This window comes from Oryctolagus cuniculus, chromosome 4 (genome assembly GCF_964237555.1).
Source record: "Oryctolagus cuniculus chromosome 4, mOryCun1.1, whole genome shotgun sequence".
In the NCBI taxonomy this organism is placed as follows: Eukaryota; Metazoa; Chordata; class Mammalia; order Lagomorpha; family Leporidae; genus Oryctolagus; species Oryctolagus cuniculus.
Genome location: NC_091435.1, coordinates 54,789,016 through 54,808,605, shown reverse-complemented (window position 1 = coordinate 54,808,605; position 19,590 = coordinate 54,789,016). Strand labels below are relative to the sequence as shown.

At 39.7% G+C, this 19,590-nt stretch overlaps 1 protein-coding gene across 2 annotated transcripts in view; it reads right to left on the bottom strand.

Annotated features, from left to right (window-relative positions):
* Positions 1–19,315, bottom strand: part of TBC1D23 (TBC1 domain family member 23) — an 83,024-nt gene extending 63,709 nt beyond the window's left edge. Inside the window, exon 1 of one of the 2 annotated variants that reach the window (XM_070071986.1) lies at positions 19,085–19,315. In XM_070071986.1, the coding sequence (XP_069928087.1) occupies positions 19,085–19,137 (53 nt within the window). In that variant the 5' untranslated portion in view covers positions 19,138–19,315. The remainder of the gene's footprint in view (positions 1–19,084) is intronic. The other variant, XM_070071985.1, reaches the window with a different exon arrangement.
* Positions 19,316–19,590: the final 275 nt, after the last annotated feature.

The window sequence follows — 19,590 nt, the reverse complement described above, 5'->3', positions numbered from 1 at the left end:
ATAGTATTCACAGTAGTAGTAACAACACTTCATATAGCACTATGTGCCAGGCATGGTTCCAAACACTTCAGTTTTGTTTTTTTTTTTATTCTCTCAATAATCCTATAAGGTATGTTACATGGCTAACACCACTTACAGATGCAAAAATTGAGGCTTAGAGGGATTTTGTACATTTATGAGGCAAGTGAAGAAAGCATCTATGGTATTAAAAAATTACCATTCTTTCACATGTTTAATAAATCTAATTCGTAGAAGAGCCAGTATTCAAATTTCAGCAGTCTGATTTCTGAATTCATGTTCTTGATCTCAACACTAACTAGTGGCAAGAAGGAGAAACCATAAAATTGAGCCAAGAATTCAAAGCAATACAATCTAAGACTAATACATACGTATAGCAAAACCTGCTTACTGCCTGGCTTATAGCAAGTATTCAATAAATGTTTAAGGAATAAAAAAGGCTCTCCTAGTATATAAAGCAAAAGAAAAACACCACATCATCAAGTAGGCAATGCTCAGTTTCTAATGTGTAAGGACTAAAGTATGAAATGAATTTTATTTTCATTTGCATATGACTAAAGTTATAATTTTTTAAACTTTCACAAATGTATTTATTTAAGCTAGAAAACAACCAATTAAATTAATTAACTTCCTAGGAATTTTGAAAAGCAGAGGTTTCATTGTATATAATTTTCACATACATTAAAATTTGCACAGTTTTTAAAAGTTCATAATTCAGCCAGGCAATCTCCAACATAATTTTAATAAATTATTTCTATTTTTGACGAACAATAATTGTACATATTTATGGGGTACAATGTAGTATTTTGATACATGCATACATTTTAATGATTAAATTAGGATGATTATTACTCATCGCTTTATATATTCAAGATTTCTTTGTAGTGTGAACATTCAAAAGTCTTTCTTCTAGTTATTTAGAAAAATACAGTATTTTTTTTTACTTTTTTAAACTTTTATTTAGTAAACATAATTTTCCAAAGTACAGTTTATGGATTACAATGGCTTCCCACCCCCCGCCATGACTTCCCTCTCACCCTCAACCCTCCCATCTCCCACTCCCTCTCCCATCCCATTCACATCAAGATTCATTTTCAATTCTCTTTATATACAGAAGATCAACTTAGTATATATTAAGTAAAGATTTCATCAGTTTGCACCCACACAGAAACACAAAGTGTAAAATACTGTTTCAGTATTAGTTATAGCATTACTTCACATTGGACAACACATTAAGGACAGAGATCCCACATAAGGAGTAAGTACACAGTGACTCCTGTTGTTGATTTAACAATTTGACACTCTTGTTTATGGCATCAGTAGTCTCCCTGGGCTCTAGTCATGAGTTGCCAAGACTATGGAAGCCTCTTGAGTTCGCTGACTTTGATCTTATTTAGACAAGGCCATAGTCAAAGTGGAAGTTCTCTCCTCCCTTCAGAGAAAGGTACCTACTTCTTTGAAGGCCCTGTTCTTTCCACTGGGATCTCACTCGCAGAGACTTTTCATTTAGGTCTTCTTCTTCTTCTTCTTTTTTTTTTTTTTCCAGAGTGTCTTGGCTTTCCATGCCTAAAATATTATCATGGGCTCTTCAGCCAGATCCAAGTGCCTTAAGGGCTGATTCTGAGGCCAGAGTGCTGTTTAGGACATCTGCCATTCTACGAGTCTGCTGTGTATCCCGCTTCACATGTTGGATCGTTCTCTCCCTTTTTGATTCTATCAGTCAGTATTAGCAGACACTAGTCTTGTTTGTGTGATCCCTTTGACTCTTAGACCTATCAGTGTGATCAATTGTGAATTGAAATTGATCACTTGGACTAGTGAGATGGCATTGGTACATGCAATCTTGATGGGATTGTATTGGAATCCCCTGGCATATTTCTAACTCCACCATTTGGGGCAAGTCCGATTGAGCATGTCCCAAATTGTACATCTCTTCCCTCTCTTATATTTAAGATCACTTTTAAGTTAAATTTCAACACCTAAGAATAAATGTGTGCTGATTACAGAGTTCAACCAATAGTATTAACTAGAACAAAAAAAATACTAAAAGGGATAAAGTATTAAATTGTACATCAACAGTCAGGACAAAGGTACAGTATGCTATGTTAACTATTGTTACCCTATTGTGCAATAGAACACCAAAAGGATTATTTTTACAATAAGGAAAAACAGTAGTTTTTCCTGAAGTTTATTTATATATTTTTTTGAGACGCTTAGTTAACTTTGAAGAAGAACCCAAGAATGGTACATCTTTTGTGAGCACTTAAGACATTACTATAGCTTATGAGACATAGAAAATATCCTCCACGTAATACATTAAAACAAGGTAAATCTTTGCAAACAAGTGTTACTATAAACTCTCATAATCCAACTCTTTTAGGACAGAGGTCTTGCATGGGAAGTTCTTGCACAGTGACTCTTGGGGCTGGCGCTGTGGCACAGCGGGTTAACACCCTGGCCTGAAGTGCCAGCATCCTATATGGGCACCGGTTTGAGGCCTGGCTGCTCCATTTCCAATCCAGCTTTCTGCTGTGGCCTGGGAAAGCAGTGGAGGATGGCCCAAGTCCTTGGGCCCCTGCACCCACGTGGGAGACCCAGGGGAAGCTCCTGGCTTTGGATTGGCACAGCTCTGGCCATTGCGGCCAATTGCGGAGTGGACCATCGAATGGAAGACCTCTTTCTACCTCTCCTCTCTCTGTGTAACTCTGACTTTCAAATAAATAAATAAATAAATCTTATTAAAAAAAAAACAATTAACACTCTTATGTATGATGTTAGTGATCACCCAAGGCTCTTGACATGAGCTGCCTGGGCTATGGAAGCCTTTTGAATCCATAAACTCCTTCCATATTTATAGAATGCCATAAGCAAAGTAGAAGTTCTCTCTTCCCTTCAGAGAAATGTACATTCTTCTTTGATGACCACTTCTTTCTGCTGGGGTCTCACCCACTGAGGCCCTTCATGTAGGATACTTTTTGCCACAGTGTCTTGGCTTTCCATGCCTGAAATGTTCTGATGGATTTTTCAGCCAGAACCTTTTGCCTTAAGAGCTGATTCTGAAGCCAGAGTGCAGTGCTATTTAAAGCGACTGTCATTCTATGAGTCTTCTACTGGACTGCTTCCTATCCAACATACTTATGAAGCAGCCTAAAAGGCAGATCATTCCACTAAGATCAGAAAATCAGGATTTCCTACCATTTTTGTGATTTTGAAGAAAGTAGATTCTTCCCATTCCTCATTCTCTCAATAAATTAAGCCTCCCCTATTGAGAGGATTCTAAGAACATTAGTTTAAAAATATAAATTTCATAAAGTGTTACTTCCTTAAAAAAATTAAATGAAAATGTAATCACTTGGGATCATATTCAACAGAAAAGCACTGATCAAATTTAAAAGGTTCCATCACAAAGCTACTGAAAATTCCTATGAAAAGAAGATAAATATAAAATACACAAGGAAGTTTTCTTCTTTTGCCATACGGTTACCAAAATGTTGGAAGTGAAAGAGATTTCAAGTCTACTGTTGGCTTCTGGTTGATAAAGACTGGGGTTTACCTGTTACATGCTACCTAAAATGTACAAGACAATTTGCTAGGATTTGAAGGGACAGTTTGTAACTATGAAATGAAGAAAATTTAATGGCATCACTGATGATTAAATAACACATACTTGAATAATAAAATGAGTAAATGAAATGAGAGACTGAAAATATCACTTAATGAGATGGAGTTCTGTTACCAAATAAGTGGACTAGAATTTTTCTATTTCTGTTGAAAAATGCTTGTTTTCTTTTTGAAGTAACTTTGCCAAGTCCCTTGTTATTACAAACAACAAAGCTAGTATTTGAGGGCAAAATGTCCAATCCTCAAAGCACTTTTTAAATCACAAATAAGGTACAAGCACATCTCTATTGAAACAGCTGCTGTTGGAGTCTTTGATGCTGTCCCCAGGGAATCACAAACAGTCTCCAGCAGCAAAATCACAGAAAGAGCTCCTTTGGAGATCAGAAAGTGTTACACCTTTGGTAAAAGAGACCTCTCACAAACCTAAATAATTAAACATAACCTTATCTTCTGAACAAAGTATTTGAAGGTTCAGGTATACACTTGTAAAAGTAAGAAAACCATGCGCTTGTAAAGTAAGTAGTAAAGAGCTAAAAAATATGAAGTTAAATAATTCACAGAAGGATCAAGCAGAGAAAGGAATTTAATAGTATTTAGCAATCAAATAAATTCTTCCTCCCCTAAGCAAATTTCTACTTTTGAACAAGCAATATGTACAATTGAAAAGTAAAAAAACAAAATGCATGTCTGGTGGGGTATGATTATTTTTGTCTTCTTTGATTGTGGGCAGCTTTCTACTGACCTTACAAGCTAAAGGTTGGCACAAATGTGACAGACATTCAGCTATGGTCTTAAAATACGTAAGTACAGGTCTTGTCTGTTTATTCCAGTAAGTGTGAAAAATACATAACTGTTTCCTTTGCTTGCAAAGTTCAGGAAAGAGCAAATCTAAAGCTCTAGGGTTACCAAGTAGAAACTTGCCTCTCTAACTTTGAAGCTATAGAATATGTTATAAGATTAAATACTGTTGGGGCCGGCGCTGTGGCGCAGGTTAACACTCTGGCCTGCAGTGCCAGCATCCCTTATGAGCGTCGGTTCTAGTCCTGGCTGCTACTCTTCTTATGCAGTTCTCTGCTGTGGCCTGGGAGAGCAGTAGAAGATGGCCCAAGTCCTTGGGCCCTTGCACCCATGTGGGAGACCCAGAAGAGGCTCCTGGCTTTGGATGGGCCTAGCTTCAGCCATTGTGGCCATCTGGGGGGTGAACCAGTGGATGGAAGACCTCTCTCTCTGTGTCTACCTCTCTCCGTAACTGTCCTTCAAATAAATAAAATAAATCTTTTTTAAAAAATTAATTTATAGGCCGGTGCCGCAGCTCAATAGGCTAATCCTCTGCCTTGCAGCGCCGGCACACCGGGTTCTAGTCCCGGTCGGGGCGCCGGATTCTGTCCCGGTTGCCCCTCTTCCAGGCCAGCTCTCTGCTGTGGCCAGGGAGTGCAGTGGAGGATGGCCCAAGTCCTTGGGCCCTGCACCCCATGGGAGACCAGGAGAAGCACCTGGCTCCTGCCAGCGGATCGGCGCAGTGCGCCAGCAGCGGCACACTGGCCGCGGCGGCCATTGGAGGGTGAACCAACAGCAAAGGAAGACCTTTCTCTCTCTCTCTCTCTCTCTCACTGTCCACTCTGCCTGTCAAAAAAAAAAAAATTAATTTACTTGAGTGAAGCTGAACATCTTTTCCTTTAATTATTGTGAATAACCTGTGCCTATTTTCCTACTGGACTATGATTTTTTATTTTTTTATTTTTTGAACTCTGTATTTAGTGATGTCAGTAAGCCTTTGACTATAACATAAATTAAAAATATGTTCCCTAAAAAAATTAAATATTTTAAAAGAAAAAAAAAGAGAGAGAGAGATCATCCATCCTCTGGTTTCCTCCCTAAATGTCCACAATAGCCAAGGCTGGGCCAGGACCAAACCAGGAACCCAGAACTCAGTCTGGGTCTTTCATCTTTTCCTACATCTCCTTAGCACAGAATTATTCCTCAAGAATTCCTCAAAAATTCTTGAATAATCACTAAATATTGTCTAGTGTTAATTAGCCAAGTAATGAAGAAATCAAATATTATTTAGAAATATGGTAGTATCCATCAGAACAAAACAAAATTGCAAAAGGTGGCTTTTTCAGAGAAACAAGAGGAGAGGTAGCTTTCACTTCTCACATAGCATTAGTCAGTACAGCTTGAGTATGTTGATATATTTCAATAAGTATTTATGGATTCCTTTTTAACATTTATACTCACCCAGTAATAACTGAGAATCAGCAAAATGATTCATCTACAAGCATGTTCAAAGTAGTGCTTAACCTTGAAAAACTACAGTAATTGTCCCAAAATAAGAACTGATTTAAATCAGCAGATGAAATTCTAAGAAATAATGTGAACTGCTGAAAAACAACTACTGACATGGAAATAAGTTTATGATTCTAAGGACATATATAAGTGAAAAGTTTTAAAATTCATGCTCAAACACAGATGTCTGTAAAGGATACTGTTCCCACTCACTCTTCATACATTCTGGGAAGAAACTTTTTTTCAAGTGTTTATTTCTAGTGGTGTACTTACAGGAGAGTTTTAATTTCTTTTCTTTTTTTTTTTTTTTTTTTGCTGGGACAGGGGAATTATGTGTATTTTTACTAAAATAAGCAAATATAGTAAGTTTGCAAGGAGAAAAAAAGTAATAATTTTCTTCTTAAACATATATTTCTTTGTTTAGAACATAAACAAGTTCAACCCATAGTTTACAAAAGTCTCCTAAACATATTTGACAAAGTTTGATGTAAGTTTTTAAAAATATAAAAATATTTGGTTCAATTTTTGGATACAGAATAAAACTGCTTTTGAGGAAGAGGTATTCTCTGTATACTTCCTATGGATGGAGTCAAGGGCAAAGGGTGGAAAGGTGGCATGGATCTGATAGGAGAGCTTTCATGTGGCTTCACTCCATGTCCTCATTCTTGATTCCATGGCCCAAGGCTTTAAGCAGATTCTTGATAACATACTCAACATTCAGAAAGCTGTAAATTCCCCATACTGGGTTAACTAATCAGTTCCGCTTTCTTGGAATCTATCTTCTGCTCAATACAGATTTCTTGAGAAAATAAGACAACTTCACGATGCTAACTAAATTCATCATGCCCTATTATCTGTTAGGCATCAATGCTGCATGAAGAGCTCCTGTTCACACTTTCTTCAGACTGCTTTGTCTACACTTCACCTCAGGTGATTTGACCTCTACTTCAAAGAGAAAACACAGGTCACCAAGAATCTCTTCCCTTTTATTTCAAGTAGTTTCAAACACAAAGAAACAAAAAGCAACTATGATCTTCCAGACACAATTTTCCTCCTTTCTTGAGTTTAAGACTGGTAACTTTACCTGGGTCTTATCTTCGCAACTTCTTGGAAGCCTCAGAGTTAATCAACTGTACCCTGTCTCCTAAGTTCTATTTCTCTTTCTCTACTGATTCCTCTGAGCCAATATGCTCAAATATTGCCATATTAGAAAAACATTAATAGTGATAACAACAACAACTCCTCCGAAACTTTCCTTTCCATCTAGCTAACAAACACCTGGCAGAACTTTTTCAAAGAATTTGTGACAATGCATGTCGGCACTTCTCCCTCATCATACACACAGTCTCCCATCTCCTGTTCACCTCCATTATTTCTTACCCCCTTTAATCCTCACCATTCTATAAAGAGCACTCCCCTATCATCTTCATTTCTTTCCTAATAACAAAATCATCTGCATTGGAATTTTTAATTCATGAAGCCTCTCACTCTATGAAATAAGTTAAATCAATTTCATTAGTTTCCAAAATTCTTAGAATCTAATCCTTTTCTGTTATAATAAAAAATAGATTATAGTAGCTCAAAAAGACCAACTGGAGTTAAGACACACTGGCTAAGATGACGGAATCTCATATCGTGAACCCTGGCTCCAAATTCTTGCTTCCTAATGCACATCTTGGGAGGCAGTGACCATGGCTCAGGTGGTTAAGTCTCTAAAACCCACGAAGGAGACCTAGATTGGGTTGTGGGCTCTTAGCTTTGGCACGTTTCAGCCCTAGCTGTTGTGGGCATTTAGGATGTGAACCAGCGAGTGAAAGATCTCTTTTTTGGGGGCCGGCACTGTGGCGTAGTAAGACTGCAGCCTGCAGTGCCGGCATCCCATGTGAGTGCCGGTTCAGGTCCCAGCTGCTCCTCTTCCAATCCGGCTTTCTGCTATGGCCTGGGAAAGCAGCGGGAGATGGTCCAAGTGCTTGGGCCCCTGCATCCGCGTGGGAGACCTGCAAGAAGCTCCTGGCTTCGGATCAGCATAGCTCCAGTGGTTGCAGCCAACGGGGGAGTGAACCAGCAGATGGAAGACCTCTCTCTCTCTCTGTAACTCTGCTTTCAAGTAAATAAATAAATCTTTATTAAAAAAGAAAGATCTCTTTTTTTCTCTCTGTGCCTCTCAAAACAAAAACACAAAAAAGAGAGACATAACTTAGGACCCATAATATATGTAATCAATCTAAATTTAAATACAGAGTACAAAAAACAGGGAAAATTCATCACCTTTTTTTTTTTGTCTTAAAATGATCAAAGGTCAAAGATAAATTATTTTCATAAAAACACAGGTCCAGTTTCAATATGTAGCAATTTAAGTTTCTGCCTGTGACGTCAGTATCCCATATCAAAGTGCTAGTTCAAGTCCCACTGCTCTGCTTCCAATCAAGTTCCCTGCAAATGCACCTGGGAATGCAGCAGAAGAGGCCCAAGTACTTAGACCCCTCCCACCCAAATGGGAGACCAGGCTGAGTTCCTGGCTCTGGCTTCAGCCTGGCTCAGTCTGGTCCATTGTAGCCATTTGGGAAGAGAACTGCATGATGGATGATCTTTCTCTCTCTGTTTCTCCCTCTCTCTGTCTTTCAAATAAATTCTGCCTTTCAAATAAATAAATTTTGGTGGGGAGTAAACCAGCAGATGGAAGGGAGAATAACAGAGAGAGTGGGGAAGAGAGGGGAAGGGAGGGGGGAGAGACCTTCCATCTGCTGGTTTACTCCCTAAAAGGCCACCATGGCCTGCAATGGGCCAGGCTGAAGCCAGGAGACAGGAGCTTTTTCTGGGTCTCCCACAGGGATGCAGGGGCCCAAGTACTTGGGCCATTTTCCATTGCTTTCCCAAGTGCATTAGCAGGAAGCTGGATTGGAAGTGGAGGAGTTAGGACTTGAACCATCACCCATATGGGATGCCAGCACTGCAGTTGGCAACTTTATCCACTACAACACAGCGCTGGCCTCTTAAATAAATAAATCTTTAAAGCAAAGAAACACACAAAAAAACCAATACAAAAGCTAAATAACTGGAAATGAACAAAAGCCCAAAATCTGTTATGAAAACATCTTAAAGACATTATTTCTATTGTATAGAATACTCTGTTAACAGTATTAACCAGAGCCAAGAGAAAAAAATGGACCCAGAAATCATCACTGAAAATATTTCTAGGATTCAGAAGCACATAGAATATAACCTATAATTATTATTCTCCTTGCCTCAAATATTTCCACATTTACTTATTCAAAAGGTCTTAATTCCCATTCAAAAAGTCACCTCTTTTCTTTTACTGCTTAAGTCCATCAAAACAGCAGTCTCTACTCATCTCATTTTCTCTTTCACTCAAACCTCTTATTTAAACCTTCAATAAATACATTTTGATTGACTTACACAGTAGCCACTGTGTGAGGCACTAAGATGCAGCAGTGGAGAGAAAACCAATTCCTCCACAGGGCTTACATTCTAGCTGGCTATTCCAAGGTTCTAGCCCAAGATCTATTATCTAAATTCTGTTGAGACGGGCACCGCGGCTCACTTGGCTAATCCTCTGCCTGCAGCGCCGGCACCCCAGGTTCTAGTCCCAGCTGGGGCACCAGATTCTGTCCCGGTTGCTCTTCTTCCAGTCCAGCTCTCTGCTATGACCCGGGAAGGCAGTGGAGGATGGCCCAAGTGCTTGGGCCCTGCACCCACATGGGAGACCAGGAGGAAGCAGCTGGCTCCTGGCTTCAGATTGGTGTAGCTCCAGCCGTAGTGGCTATTTGGGGGTGAACCAACAGAAAAGGAAGACCTTTCTCTCTGTCTCCTTCCAGAGTGCAGTTTACTCAGATTTGTTTAGAATATAAACTATAGCACAGACTAAACCATGCCAGTCTGGCTCAAGACTTTGAATAATCATTTTAAAATTCTAAAATGACCAGCTAACAAGTTACAAGCACTGGCAAATTGCATGACAGTGAGTAAGCATTGGCAAGCTGCATGTGTTGAGTTGTGGTTTCATGGCTTAATTTGTGCCACCATATTTCTGGGTACTTCTTCACGCCCTGGCCATTAGACATCAGCAGCAAAGCTTTGTCTCAACTTATTTTGCTGCTATTAGCAAACTGGCTACAAATTAGTGACATACAGAACTCCTTAAATAGTTCCTGAATATTCTGTATGACATTTGGTAGAAATGGAAAGAGTGCAATTTTATTACACAAATATGGATGGAGTTCAATGACCCTAATATGTACTATGAAATTTGTTATTTTTAAATATCTAACTCAAACCATAAAAACTTTCTAAGTATTTTAACAATAGTACATTACATCCCAAAAAGACCTTGAAAACATACTGTCTTATTATAGTATAACTGTGAAATCTTTTTTTTTTTTTAAGATTTATTTATATGAAAGGCAGAGTTACAGAGAAGCAGAGGCACAGGCGCAGAGAGAGAGAGAGAGAGGGAGGGAGGGACACAGAGAGAGAAGTCTTCCATGCGCTGGTCCACTCCCCAAATGATTGCAAAGGTGGCAGCTGGGTCGATCCAAAGCCAGGAGCCAGAAGCTTCTTGTGGATCTCCCCCATGGGTGCAGGGGCCCAAGGACTTGGGCCATCTTCTACTGCTTTCCCAGGCCATAGCAGAGAGCTGAATCAGAAGTGGAGCAGCTGGGACTTGAACTGATGCCCCAACTGGATGCCAGCACTGCAGGGGAGGCTTTACCTGTTACGCCATAGCACCAGCCCCCAATTGTGAAATCTTGATACTTTCTATATTTGTAGCAAGAACCAGACATGCTTTTTACAAGTATTTTAATGAGATATATTTGGATGATGCCATGGTTAAAAAAAAAAAAAAAAAAACCATTCACCAACACAGAAAGAAAAAAAAAATCACTGAAACTTTATGATAGTATCAGATACACAAAAGCAGTTTGGGGAGATTCCCTTATGAACTAATGTAATCCTTACCAGAATTTGTTAAGTTAACAAGGATCTTGTGCCAAGTAAAGAATGTGCTAAATCTAGTCCTCTTGGCTTTACAAGCCAATCAATATAGCTATAGGGTATTTCACTACTGCACAACAGGAAAAGGGGATAGAGATCACAGACATGTTGTTCCAACTACTAAAATTAACTACCAATGGAGAGGCTTTAAATCTTCTTCACAGACTTAGTTTTACAGACAGAGAGAAAGGTCTTCCATCTACTGATTTACTCCCCAAATGGCTGCAATGGCTAGGGTTGAGTCAATCCAAAGCCAGCAGCCAGGACCTTCTAGTTTCATGTGGGTGCAAGAACCCAAGCACCTGGGCCATCTTCCACAGCTTTCTCAGGCCATAGCAGAAAGCTGGATCAAAGAGGAGTAGCCGGGACACAAACCAGCCTTGGTGCTGCAGGCAGAGGCTTAGCCTATGATGCCACAGCGTCAACCCTCACAGACTTAGTTTTGATCCCATAATCCATGTAGATCAAACTGTACCAATGGAATCAATGATGCCCCTTTCTCTGCTAAAAAGAAATCCTCACGGGCTGCCAAAGTAAAAAGAACACACAAGCAAAAACAACAATAACAAAGGCTTCTTGTAACAACATGCATAATGCAATGTATCTGCCATAAGGTTTGCTTACAAAATTAAAGACTAATTTGTCTACTAAAGAGCAGTTAACTTCAGAGTGCTCTAAATCCTCTTCTCTTGGATGTTTTTTCAAAGTCTTCAACACTGTTCCTTTCCATAACATGAGATGACTTTCTAACACAAAGAAATGCATCAGGGTTGTTTTATTTCCAAAGCAGTTCACTTGGAAACTGAAAATAAAGCATGTCTTTTGCCTAAGACAAAAGAATGGGATGAAAATATCAAAAGTCAGAGAGAGACATTACATCTACTATAAATTACCACTTTATACAAAATGTAATGATAAAATAAGTGCCAACAATATTCCTTTTCTTGGAATCAGCATTATGGAAAATAAAGGAACAAGTATTGCAAATTAAGTGAAAATACTGAAACATCTGGGAAATTCTAAGGGTACTTCTCTACTGGGGATCACAGTTGGGCAAAGACACCCATACAGGATTTATTTTTATAAGCTAGGTCCCAGCCTTCAATGAAGTATTTGACAAAAAAAAAAAAAAAAAAAAAAAAATCTCATTGACACTCACTTTGATGATTAAATCTAAACAGAATTTATAAAACAAGGCTCAAGAATTTCTGGTATGCACTTACACACTTACATGAGATAGATACCTTCTTCTACACATCACTTGTATAATTCAAAACCAAGGCCAGAAACTCCAGATAGGAGAAATAACTTATAGGGATTATTTTAAAAGCAAATTTCTTATTTTTCCAATACTTACGTAAGTATTTTCCAATACTTATTTTTCCAATACTAAAATAAACTAATTTTTTTAATACACATGCTACCAACACACAGTTAATATAATTAAATTACTTGTTATATATTAAAAAGACACAATTATATAATACCATTATATAGATATATCTTAAATATAAAATATAGGGGAAAGCACTGTAGCACAGCACTTTAAATCACTGCCTGGGACACCCTCACCCCATATCAAAATATACCTAAGATAAAGTCCTGCTTCTGCTTCCAATCCATTCTTGCTAATGTACCTGGTAAGCAACAGGTGATGGCCCAAGTGTTTGGGTTCCTGCCATATATGTGGGAGACCCAGGTGGAGTGCCTGGCTTCTGCTTTCAGTCTGGCCCAACCTCAGCGGTTGCTGGCATTTGGAAGATCTCTCTCTCTCTCTCTCTCTCCCTTTCAAATAGTAAACTAATAAAATGTAAATATATATAATACATTAAATAGAAAAACATACTTTCACGATGTGGCATGTAACCATAATATCTTTTTTTTTTTTTTTTTTTTTGACAGGCAGAGTGGACAGTGAGAGAGAGAGACAGACAGAAAGGTCTTCCTTTGCCGTTGGTTCACCCTCCAATGGCCGCTGCGGCCGGCGCACCACGCTGATCCGATGGCAGGAGCCAGGTACTTATCCTGGTCTCCCATGGGGTGCAGGGCCCAAGCACTTGGGCCATCCTCCACTGCACTCCCTGGCCACAGCAGAGAGCTGGCCTGGAAGAGGGGCAACTGGGACAGAATCCGGCGCCCCGACCGGGACTAGAACATAGTGTGCCGGCACCACAAGGCGGAGGATTAGCCTAGTGAGCCGCGGCACCGGTCCCATAATATCTTGAGATTAAAAAAACGAATCCATTTATGTGATCTTTGGCAAGGAAATGGGAACACAGTACTATGAAAATGAAAAGGCTATAGTATACAAACTGTCAGTTTTGTACTGTCCTTTCTTGCGTATCATGCAAAACAGACCAGGTGGTAATTCATACCTTTATAGCCTGACATGTGTCACAGATAACCAATAGACACATATGCTCAACAGTTCACATCTTTGAACAGTGTTTCTTTCAAAACACAAAGTTGTTTTTATATTTTTATATATGTTTTATATTTTATATATGTTTTATATTTTCACATGGGCTCTCCATAGGTGTTCACTAAAGTAAATGTGAGATATCCTAGGGGTCTTCAAAAGGTTTATGGAAAATGCATATCATGAAAAATCTATACATGGCTTTCAAATTTTTTGTACAAAAATAAATTTATACTAACTTGTTATAACATGTATGTTTGAGCAAGATCTAGTTAAGTCACTAAGAAGGGTAACACATTAGTTTGAAAACAAACCCTATAAAAAGCAGCATGAATTCTGCTAAAATTGAAGTAAGAATAAACATCAAATTTACATTACAAGGTGGGAAGAAGAATGTTGAAATCCCCAAAATTATGAAAAGTTTTGGAGACGATGTCTCAAGTAAATCAGCAGTTACAAATGGATAACTCATTTTTAAGAGAAGACAAAATGATGTTGAAGATGAAGCCATAGAGGCAGACTATACACACAAATTTGTGAGGAAAAAATAACCTTGTTCATGCCCTAGTTGAAGACAACTGACAACTAACAGCAGAAAAGCAGCCACGTTACAGACATCTCAACTGGTTCAACTGACAGAATTCTCACTGAAAAACAAGTACAGCAAATGGGTGGCCCAGGCATGGCTGTTGTTGGCATTTGGGTTGTGAACTAGTAGATGGAAGATACCTCTCTTTGACACTCTGTATATTCAAATAAATGAATATAAACAAACAAACATTTTTAAAACTCAAAAAAAAAAAAAAAAAAAAAAAAGACTGCACTGACTAGTTCAATTTCTAGGTCCCCTAGTACTTCAAGAATGGACTAAATGGCATATCTTCACTTACAAAAAGGTCTTGAACTTGATGGAACTTATGCTGAGAAATAAAGTTTACAGTTTTATCATTTAATTTCATTTTCCATAAACGCCTTGAAGTCTTCTCATACAACACGATGCCATAACTTCAGAAAAGGTACAAAAAGGCACATATTTAAGTTCCAGATCTTCCACTACCTGCATTTGTCAGATGGCTTCCTAAGCCTGCCTTCTCATCTCTAACAAGGCAATAACAAAAATTCCCAAACTCCTATTCTCTTAGAGCTTTTGTTCAGATCTACACACACACAGGGTAAGGCTCTATGTAAAAGCATAGTATATTCTTGTATTTTCTAGCTAAAATTAGTAAATATCACAATTAGTTTTATATAGTAAACTACTTTAAAAGAACACAAAATACACAGTATAGCATTCCCACTCAACTATGAAAAACTATGTCAGCTAAATGATCAAACAAATTCCTTTGGGGCTGAGCGCTGTGGCACTCCAGGTAAAGCTGCCACCTGCAGTGCTGGCATCCCATATGGGTGCCGGTCTGAGTACTGCCTGCTCTACTTCTGATCCAGCTCTCAGCTATGGCCTGGGAAAGTAGCAGAAGTTGGCCCAAGTACTTGGGCCCCTGCACCTGCATGGGAGACTTGGAAAAAGCTCCTGGCTCCTGGCTTTGGATCAGCCAAGCTCTGGCCGCTGCAATCATGTTGGGAGCGAACCAGCAGATGGAAGACCTCTCTCTGCCTCTGCCTCTATAACTCTGCCTTTCAAACGAATAACTAAATCTTCAAAAAAAATGGCTTTACCCTTCATGAAAAAGGATGGAGACTTGAAACAAATTATATAATCAGTCATTTCCCTGATTCAGGTTAGGCAGATACCTAAAAATTGATATACATTATATTTTAGGATACAAGTTTATTCTAAGTGGCTTTTAACTTACTACTCTTTTATTTCCACAAGAAACAATCTGATCTTATGAACCTAACGTTAAGGAATGCATTTGCTTTCCAATTGGGATTCTTAATATCTTGGTGATTTCAAGTACTACTTCTTTTCAAATTGTAGACTTTAATCCAATTTTATTCTGCTACAGCATATAATTTCCCAGAACACCAAGTATTTAGATATTTTCATAAGATATCTTTACATATTATTCCTAGAAATAATGAAAAAATTAAAGTATCTAAACAAGGCTCCACAATGTACAGTTCTGATTTTTAAAACTGTTGCAAATTTTTCTAAAATCATACACAGCAGCTTGAATGTAACCAGTACACAATGAATGATTACTGAACTATGAATACTTTTGCTACACTTTGATTTCTGATAAAAAGGACGGCATTGTCTGGTTTATACTGAGTAGAATTTGCATTTCAGCATTATGCAGCAGAAATGCTTTCTCAAGCATATTTTATCAATTCTTTTCAGAAGAATCCTACCCATAAACTAGCTATAAATTGCAGCTCATCTGAGCACCTCACAATTACTTGACTTACCTCACTATATTTATGTAGTAAATGACCTTGTACCTTTGCAGTTGAATACATATAGAGGGAAATGAATTAAAATACATTTATTTTTTAAAAATTTCAAGGTGAGGGACAGGGGAGAGAGAGGGCTTGTTTCCACCAGCCTACTCCTCAGATACCTGTATTGGCTGTGGGGCTAAAGCTAAGAATTCAACACAGGTCTCCCATGTGAGTAGCAGGAACCCAATTGCTTAGCCATCACCTGCTGCCTTCCAGGGTACCCATTAGCATGAAGCTGGAATCAGGAGCCTAGCTGGCACTCTGATGTGGGACATGAATGTCCTAAATAGCATCTTAACTACTACATCAAATGCCTGCCCTGAGATACATTTATTTAATATGCAAAAACCATTTAGTAACTCTAACCTGTGCATTTAAAAACAATTACAAGTGAAAAAATCTTACAAGTAAGGGCCAGAGCTGTGGGGTGGTAGGTTAAGCCTCTGCCTGCTGTGCCAGTATCCCATATGGGCTCTGTTTATGTTCCAGCTGCTCCTCTTCTGATACAGATCTATGCTTATGGCCTGGGAAAGCAGTGGAAGGTGGCCCAAGTGCTTGGGCCCCTATATCCATGTGGGAGACCCAGAAGAAGCTCCTGGCTCAATTCAGTCCAGCTCTGGCTGTTGCAGCCATTTGGGGACTGAACCAGACAATAAATCTTTATCTCTTTCTTTCCATTTATCTGTAACTCTGCCTCTCAAATAAATAAATAAAATCTTTTTTAAAAATCTTAGAAGTGGGGGGCTGGCGCTGTGGCGCAGCGGGTTAAAGCCCTTGCCTGAAGCACCGGCATCTCCTATGGATGCTGGTTCTAGTCCATATGGGACTATACTATGCCTAGGTCTGGTCCTGGTTTTGGTACCCAATTCCAGCTTCCTGCTAATGCAGACTCTAGGAGGTCCCTGTCCCTGCTGCCCATGTGGGAGACCTAGATGAGTTCCTTGTTCCCAGTTTTGTGCTGGCTCAACTCTAGTCATTGCAGGCAGCTGAGGAGTGAACCAGCAGATGGGAGCTCCAGCAGTTTCTCCACCTCTCAAAAAAAAAGGGGGGGGATGGGAGGTAGATATATAATTTTAACAAGTTCAACTGCCTAATCGCTCATAAAAAGAGTAAAGAGTCCCCATTCTATAACCATCCATTCACCAAGTGGTCTAAGAGAACAGGATTTACGGAACCTATGACTCTCAACCCCAAGGTCTTTGTTGACTCTATTCAAACTCACTTCTAGGGAACTGGTGAAGTGAATGAGGCTGAGAGCAAGATTAGAAAAGAACAGAGGAAGAACAGAAATCACAGCAGAATACCTCAAGGTTCCTCTATTTATAAAAATAAGACATGAACGAAAATGAGAAGCCATATCAAAGACATAGGAACCCTAAAAGGAAACAAAAGCTACCTTCCAGTAACCATTCACTCTGCCCCTGTGAACCATACTCTTGTTCATAATCCTCCTAACTTAAGAACTCCCCAAAGATACTTTAATTCTAGAAACATTTCCCCTCAGGGCCCTCAGCCAGCTGATTGCAGCCAGTTTATGATACAACAACTTACTCACCCAAAATAGCACGCTTCAAGTTACAAACAGCTGGGTCACTTTCTGAAAAGTTTTGCAATGTCTACATCATGGATTTCTTTTAAAGGTTCCTATAACTGGTTGAAAAGCTTTCCATTGTTTTTCCAGATGTATTTTTCTGCAGCTTCTCTTCTGCTAGCTGTAGTTACTCTCCAAACAAATCACTAGTTTTCTTGCTTGTCCCATCACTCCATGCTGAGGTCTTTCCCATCTTTGCACTAATATGTTAGCCCTCAGCTGAAGGTGGATACTCAACATCTGAAATATGGCTACACCAAACTGAGATGTAAGGTCAATGTAAAATGTACATCAGATTTTGAAAACTTTGTACAAAAAAGATTCAAAATTATCTAATTGTTTTAAAAACAGTGAATAAATGCCAAAATAATGGGTTGGATAAATTCAATAAAATAGATCATTAAAATTATTTTTAACATCCTCTTTGGAGTCTTTACTGTGACTACTAAAAAAATTAAATTACACACGTGGCTCCCTTCTTTTAGCCAGCATAGATCCAAGTCCTATTCATTCCTCAAGGCCTATTTCAAGCATCAATGCTTTCACGATGCCTTCCCCAACGACTCCAGCTAGAAGTGGTTTCTGCCATAACCCCCTTAAAGTCACACTCCAACAGAATAAGATTAATTTTTACCTTGTAACTACGTTCCTTAACTCTATAGGTAAATAGAAAAAATAACATCTAGGTCATCATAAGTTCTCCTCCTAACTCTGCAGAGTACATGCACTAAGATAACATTTGATGTCTCTAAACAAAAGTTGAATTTTTCAATTACTACATAATTCTTCAATGATTTCCATTCCCTTCCCCAAAAGACAAAAGTTGAAGACTAAGAGTGTCTTGTATTATTTTTAGGTAAGTAGAGTGCCAGTGAGCTGTACACCTATATAATACACAAGCAAGTCCCAAACTAATACACTTACATCAGCTACAAAAACTAGACAAGCCTCGAAACTTCCTTTTTAAAAACATAGGATGTTTATTATTCCTAATGGTGTACTGTGAAGATGAACTATTTCAAAAGTAGGAGCGCTTCTCCGAGATTACTGGGTGAGTAAAGTTGTCCTCCCCACTACCTCAAAACAAATCAGGTATGCATGCCAAGGCTTGGGATCACAAGAGCGAAGTCCCACACTGCATCCTAAGCTTAGAAATCGACCTGTGAGAAGAGGAGGTAGGAAAATACAACTTCTGTGAAAGAGACGAACGTGGAAACTGTTGGGATCGAAACGAGATTTTTTTTAAAAAAAGGAAAAAAATAGCTCAATTACGTGGAAAGGATCCACTCGGGGTGTGTCTTTCAACCTCTGAACCCTCAGGCAAAGGTCGTGCTGATAATTTCAAAGCATCTCTTCTTCAAATGGTATTCTAGTGCCTCAGATCTACATCCAAAAAAACTTCCTGCTTAAACAGCCTCCTGCAACTCCCCTACCAACCTCTGGCCAACCCAGCCCTAGAACCACCCTCTCTAGCAAAATCTGGAGACCGGAGGACGAAGTGACAGGCCTAGCACCTGGACGACACCCTTCGCTCTTCCAGTCCTGCTCCAGCCCCTTGGCAGGACCTGACGGAGGGGACCCGGCAGGCAGAGGGGGCGGGGCAGAGCACCGGACTTGGCCGACGATGGCTTTTCTCTTTAAACGTCGGCGCCAGCTGGTGTCTCAGGGACGGGCAGGAGAGTGAGAAGGAAGAATAAAGGGCCAGTGGGCATTAGCCCCCGGCTTTCACTCACCAGCCGTCGCCACTTGACGTTGGTAGTGCCAGGACTTCTTCTCCTTCCGCCATTGCTGTTGACGTCCACGTCACTTTGCCGAAAAGTGGAACCGGCGCCGAGACAGACTCTTGACACCCAGTGTCGTAAAAGGTCTTCCGAAGTCCCGGACTGAGCTGCTCCAACGGGAAAGAAAGGAGGAGGGAGCAGGGAGGGTACAAACTTAACGTCACGGCGTCCCGAAGGCGAAAGGCAGCGTGGGACGCTTGGGGGAGGAGACTTAATAAAGGAAGTTGCCCCACCAAAGACTACATATCCCATGATGCCGCGGAGTCCCCGGGCCGGACGGAGTGGGCGGGTATGTGGGGAAGTGCATCCCGGTAGAAGGCCACAAGAGTCTGGAGCGTTGGTTTTTGGCGGCGGGTTAGCATCTGTGTTCCAATTTGACGTCGAACTTAAAGTTAGGACCGTCAGTGGAGAGAAGAGGGCGGAGGGAAATTCATGCAGGGAATGTGGACGTAGGAAGA